The sequence below is a fragment of the Protomyctophum parallelum genome (genome assembly GCF_964188405.1).
Source record: "Protomyctophum parallelum genome assembly, chromosome: 5".
In the NCBI taxonomy this organism is placed as follows: Eukaryota; Metazoa; Chordata; class Actinopteri; order Myctophiformes; family Myctophidae; genus Protomyctophum; species Protomyctophum parallelum.
In genome coordinates this window covers 25,226,153-25,232,974 of record NC_139702.1, presented here as the reverse complement: position 1 = coordinate 25,232,974, position 6,822 = coordinate 25,226,153, and the positions used below count along the sequence as shown (strand labels likewise).

At 48.4% G+C, this 6,822-nt stretch overlaps 1 protein-coding gene across 1 annotated transcript; it reads left to right on the top strand.

Moving 5' to 3' along the window:
• Positions 1–1,533: 1,533 nt before the first annotated feature.
• On the top strand, positions 1,534–4,721 carry LOC310858678 (interferon regulatory factor 2-binding protein 2-B-like). The gene is made up of 2 exons (XM_083764894.1): positions 1,534–2,670; positions 3,458–4,721. Exons 1-2 carry the CDS (start codon positions 1,806–1,808, stop codon positions 4,282–4,284), a joined length of 1,692 nt encoding a protein of 563 aa, XP_083621020.1. The 5' UTR covers positions 1,534–1,805; the 3' UTR covers positions 4,285–4,721.
• Positions 4,722–6,822: the final 2,101 nt, after the last annotated feature.

Genomic DNA, 6,822 nt, shown 5'->3' with positions numbered 1-6,822 from the left:
CGGACACACACACACACACACACACACACACGCGCGGACGGACGGACGGACGGACGGACGGACGGACGGACGGACGGACGGAGTGCAAAACATACTCTCCCCCCATGCCTTCGGCCTGGTGGAGACAATAATTAAAATGAATGATTCACGTTAATATAATGATAACATATGTTTACTGTAATGCTAGCCTATATATGAACTGTATTAATATTATATTATTAACACAATTTGTGTGTGTGTGTGTGTGTGTGTGTGTGTGTGTGTGTGTGTGTGTGTGTGTGTGTGTGTGTGTGTGTGTGCGTGTGCGTGTGCGTGTGCGTGTGCGTGTGCGTGTGTGTGTGTGTGTGTGTGTGTGTGTGTGTGTGTGTGTGTGCGTGCGTGCGTGTGGCCAATCACAATGCGAACTATTGTCCTTCTGGGCTATGGGATATGACTCTCCCTAAACTGAAGCACATGGTACTTATTTACCTTGTGATGCAAAAAGGCACTTTTGGCATGTCATGCACATTATGCATTATCCAGAACTTCAAAGGTATACAAACAGCAAATTACAGTACAATGAGGCTTGATATGCCAAACAAATGCATTTCAGTTTACTACTACTAGGGAATCCCTTGACTCCTTCAAAACCGCTCTCAAAGGGATCCTATACGGACAGCTGCAATTTGAAACTGCCCCCCGTAAATTGTGATTCCCCCACCCACCTTTTATTCCCCTCACTGTATATATTTCCCCCTTTGACCTCCTCTATGATGATTTCCTGTTTTTGGCTATATAGAAGTGTATATTTGTACGTCTCTAAATGTTATGATGAATTGAAAATGGCGGACCCTCTTGTAAACAAGTGTAATACTACTTTATGGTGTCGTCCACTCACAGTTGACAGTTTTTGTATTGAGTTGTAGCCTACTTGAAATGTACTGTAATTCTGCGAACTGTTAATTCAATCAATCAATCAACTAATATGGCTTTATTATTATAGCCGGAAGGTTTGGGTAAGAATAGCCTACTTGTAATAGGCTACTAATTACATTTCAGACATATTTCAGCTGGGTTTGTGTTGGTGTCCAGCTATTAACGAAACTCCTAATTGTATTTCAATTGTATAGAATTGAAAAAATTGACCCTTATGTGTACACACAAAGATTATGATTATTAGTAGATTTTCAATCTGGGAACCCATCTGCAAAAACAATAATAAATAAATAAATTCTCTCTTGATTTGAGAGATTATTAGATTTTAGACTGAATATATCATGGTAGGTTCTACCTATGATCGTAGATTACTGAGGCACTACATTGTCTCTCTGCAGTTATTTTTGAATTGATGTGTTTACCTTGCTTCGCTCTGGATAAAGAGGCAAAGAGCGGCTGCTAAATGCCCACGTAGATCGTAAATACACACAACACAAACAACCAATGCTCATGCAGGGCAAAATAATTACCCCATGCGGCGTGGAAGCACCGTGGGTCCGTGCTGACGTCACGACCCTATTGAGGCTCAGTTGTAAGCAGAGCTGCAGAGTAGACAGAGGCGTCGTAGTAAAGTCACTGTGACACACAACTAAAACACCCACCGACATGAACTGATCCACGGCGTGATCCAAGCCTTTCCACCTCCAGGGAAACGTACAATAAATATTTTTTTATTTTTTATTTTTTTTAAATACAGATTGAACCACACGAACACACCCGGCGGATCGAATCGGGGTGCATTTTCATTTCGGGGGAGGATCTTTCGGGCGTTTTGTTGCCGTTTTAGGAGGAAACAAGAAATCTTTACCTCAACACCACCACCACCGATCATGTCCTCTGCGGCGGTCGCCGGCGCGTCCGCGTCGCGCAGGCAGTCGTGCTACCTGTGCGACCTTCCCCGCATGCCATGGGCCATGATCTGGGACTTCACCGAGGCTGTGTGCCGCGGCTGCGTCAACTACGAGGGCGCGGACCGCGTCGAGTTCGTCATCGACACGGCGCGCCAGCTGAAGCGGGCGCACGGCTGCTTCCAGGAGGGCATCAGGTCCACTCAGGGGCCGCCGGGGGGGAAGGCTCAGCAGCACCAGCACCTCCACTCGGGGAAGGAGATCAATCACTCTGGAGGAGGAGGAGACCCCGGACCGGGCTCCCGTCCTCCGCCTCAGCCGCTGGACCGCTACCCGCTCTCGGATCGGCCGCCGCGGCTCGGCCCGGAGTCCTACCAGGCCGGGGGGAGGCTGCAGGCGAACGGCCTGCCACTGCAGCCGAACGGATACCCCAATAAACCCGACGATCCGCCGGAGCTGAACCGCCAGAGCCCCAACAACAACCCCCGCAGGACTAGCGCCGCGGTGCCGCCCAGCCTGGTGCCGCTGGCGAACGGCGGCATGGCGGCCAACATGGCCCAGGCGCACCACGCGCTCAACGGTCGCCCCGTGGGGCTGTCCGGCCCCGGGGAGCACGGCCACGGGGGAGGCAAGAGGGTCGAGGACATGAAGGACAAGCACAACAACAACAACAGGGCGGACAGCATGTCGGACATGTCGGACGCACACAAGGACTGGATGGCCAATAAGGGCAAGACCGTCCGGGACCTAATGGCGCTGCACACGTTCGACGGCCGGTTCAAGAAGGACCACGCGACCATGCAGCGGGTTATGGGCTACGACACGAGCGCCGCGTCCTCCAAAACGGGTAGGACTCTAGTCTGGAGGGTTGTTTAATAGTAGTGGTGCACTGGTGGACTGCATCAAAATGTAGTCTAATTAAAGTACCAAAAGTAAAAAATAGGCCTACTCAATGTGCAGAATGTCCCATTTCACAAGTTCAAAATAATAATACAAAAATTGAAAATAGCCCCTGCAAGCATCACAAATATGCACAATGTGCTTGTAGATCTGCTATTTTTAAATGGTCAAAATGTGAAGTGGTTAATGTGTTTTGGTAATAATAATGCAAATCTACAAAGTAACTAGTATAAAGTACTGAAAACTAGAAATACTCTAGGCAAGTAAAAAATACCTCAAAATTAGCAAATAAAAAATAGTACAGTAGAGTACTTGAGTAAATGTACTTATTACTTTACACCACAGTTTTTTCCCCTTTTTTCACTGTTGTGGAATATCATTGTGTGAGTGGAGCTGCCACGCTGTGAAAACAAAACTAATACCAACGAGCTGAAATTCTGTGTCAGCATTTTTATTTTTTATTTCTTTACGCCAACGCGCATTTGAGCCGAATTTTCTCGGTAATGCTTGTCTCCGTGGCTTCTATTAGTGCCGCTGGAATGCACCCATTCACCCCTCCTCTACGTTTGATTTTTTTTCCCTTTTTTGCAGAGGACACGAGCTAACATGAGCAAACACAGTCCATATTGTGTGTATTGAGAAATGCCCTGTGTTCCATTATTCATAGTGCGGCAGCATGCTGTGTGTGTGTGTGGTTTCTAACCCTCCCCCCCTCTTGCTTCCTGTGCCCTCAGACAGGGGGAAGCACCCTCGTAGCCTGAAGAGGAAGCCCTCCCCGGAGCCCGACGGCGAGGGGGGCAGCGGCCCCAAGATGAACGGCGGAGGAGAGGCCCCGCCGTGGCTGCCGTGCCCGTCGGAGGTCCTGAAGATGTCCGGCGGCGGTGCCCTCCTCCCGGGCTTCTCGGCCGCCGCCCCACCGCCGCCGTCGTCCACCATCTCCCCCCACTCCTCGCGCACCACGCCCCCCGAGGTGGCGGCGGCGAACGGCCAGTCTCCCATGGCAGCGCTCATCCTGGCCGCCGACAACGCCGGCAACGCCGGCGGCTCCCCCAAGGACGCCAACAACCAGGTGCACTCCACCACCGCGGGGGGGGGCGGGGGCCGCAGGAACAGCGGCAGCCCCCTGTCGCCCTCGTCCTCGTCGGCCGCCCAGCGGAGGCTCGCCGCCCAGCAGCGGGAGGTGCTGGGGGTGGCGGGAGGCGGCGGCAACAACAGCATGGACCCCCACGGAGGAGGAGGCGGCGGAGCCACTCCGCAGGGCAGCATTCCGGACTCGTCGGTGGGCGGCGCGCCGGGCAGCGTGCCGCTCTGCTGCACGCTGTGCCACGAGCGGCTGGAGGACACGCACTTTGTCCAGTGCCCGTCGGTGCCCTCGCACAAGTTCTGCTTCCCGTGCTCCCGGGAGAGCATCAAGCAGCAGGGCGCCACGGGCGAGGTGTACTGCCCCAGTGGGGAGAAGTGCCCGCTGGTGGGCTCCAACGTGCCCTGGGCCTTCATGCAGGGGGAGATAGCCACCATCTTGGCGGGGGACGTCAAAGTAAAAAAGGAGAGGGACCCTTGAGGACATGTAGGGTTTTTTTTCTTTTGCAAAGACCCTAATGACAAGAGAAAGGTAAAAGGAAAAGAAAACAGAATCATACTGCAGTACAAACCCCAATATTAATCTTGACTACAACAAGTACACACTTCCATCTCCAGAGGAACTTGTACATATTGGACACAAGGAAGGTGTAATGTCATACACGTGGCTGTGTAATTTCTTCTTTTTTTTTTTTCAATACGTTGTTTCTATTTTTCTTTTTTTTTAAGATAAGAAGGTATGTACTCGATCATAACAGACTTTGCCCTCGTCACCCCGCCTGTTTCTTTTTCGATGTACTATTAGTACTATTCGATGTACTATCAATGTACTTTTAGAGATGGTGGCAGTCCCTGTTAAACATAGAATGTGACTAATCTGAGCACTTGTCGGAAAAAAGGAGTGGAAAAAAAAGAAAATATAGAAAAAATTGCTTCTAGCTGTACTTGTATGCACTTGTTTAAAAAAAGAAGAAAAAAAAAAAAACCTTGCCAAATACAATTTCTGACCTTGTAATAATAATACCTTGAGTTGTATGCTTTTTGCTTATTGTCCGTGTATATCAGTGAGGCAGCCTTTGGGGAGAGTCGTGGCCTGATTGTGAATCAGTCGGAGGTGGTGATGCAATACCTTCCAACAAGCACTAACTGGGTCCCAGGGATGTGTGGGTGGATGAGAAGTCAAAGAGAGAGAGAGAGAGTGGAAGCTGTTTGCCATAGAGATGTGTTGCGTGTAACAGTGGTTCTCGAACATTTTAATGTCAAGGACCCCTGGAATCATATTATATATTATATTTGGCCATGGACCCCCATCAACAAACATGTTACAGAAAGATTTGTGGTGTTTAAAACGTAAAACATTTCGTTTTCCAATGTCCAAAAGAAAAGCTGATCTACAAGCTTGAAAAGTGCCGCTGTATTTTCAGAGGAAGAGGAATTCTAAAATTGGTTTAAACTGATGCTATAACTACTATAGCTGGAACCATGTGATGGAATTTGATTCCGGTTCCTCAATGTTGGATCCGGTTTCCTCTGGTTTTCCGGATCCCAACCCCCCCGAGCAGCAACGCATACAGTAAATCACACGGCGCAGGTGCCCTGAGGTCGCGGTGGCACGAGGCTCATGCCAACCCCGTGTCCTGCCAGCGCAGAGCGATAAGGATATGTTCAGAGAGCCCTATAAATAGACGGCCCATGAAAAAACGATATGCGCACTTGAAACCGATGCCATGCCATGCCAAGTCCCTCTCTAGTTGATGTTTGCTCGCACGTTGTGTGCAGCTTTTGGCATGCGCGCATTGATGCTCCAACGAGTCCTTTAACACTGTTTACTGATGACACTGTGATGCAGGGTTGGGCATTGCTGTCATATTATTATTACTCTACCCAGTGACTTAACGATAGTTTATCAATCCAATATATATACAGTATCGGTGGTTCTCAAACCTTTTCATGTCAAGGACCCCTCAAAATGATTTGGCTGCAGACCCCCAGCTGAAAAGGTTTTGTGCCAGGGACCACCAGAAGAGAAGATTTGCGTAAAAATCTAAATAATAACATTTTTCAAATGTTGTTTTTTCAAAAGTAGCTGATGTACAAGCGTGCAATGTAGACACATCCCCCCCTCCCCCACCCCGCCACCCAGGAACCCCAAAGAACAGATCTATAATCTAGCAACGTGTTGCGATGCGACACATTGTTAGTTTGTAGATCTGCTGCTCTTTTTTTAAGGCATGTACCCTGTCACAAAGTTATGACATAACATGCATGTGCAGGTCAGGGCAGGTATGTGGGTCATGGTAATACAAGTTGTACTGTAACTAGTTACAAGTCAAGTAATAAGTAATGTAGTTGCTTTTTTTTTAAAGGAGTAATAAGTAACTAGTAATGTATTACTCTTGTCTCTTCTAGACTCTAGAGTAACTTGGCCACCACCGGTGTGATGGCATGGCATCATTTCACATGTCTTTGTCTAATTACATGTTAATTGTCTAATAATGTTTTCAAAGGCTATTTAAGATTTAACTCTACATTTTGGACATGCCAGTATAGATCAGTGTATCTCAAAGTGGGGTCCCTCAGCGCTCTTTGACCGTATTCCAAATGGACGCTTACAGGTCTGAAACTCTTTAAGAAGAGTGTACAGGGAAAAAAATGCCAATCTACAATACAAGCTCGCAAACCATTGCTATAGCTTGTTAGATAGGTCTATTTTTGGCGTGTGTTTGTCGTCATGGGCGGAAGGAAGTCCTCGCCAAAAAAACCCAAAAAAACCCTTTATGTTGTCTATTATGTTGCCAAAACCGCTGACCTCATCAGAAACACAACATGAGGTTGTGATGACGACGACGGCGGTGACATGCTGGGATTGGACCAGTTTCACATTGTTGTTGTCACCCTGTGTTGCCACATCTGTCACATCATTCAGCCACTGTGTCACCAACGCAACACAAAGACAAACATGCCTCTGGGCTAATATTCCAACCAACAGCAACATTCCCGCTGTCACCGGTGGAGAGTT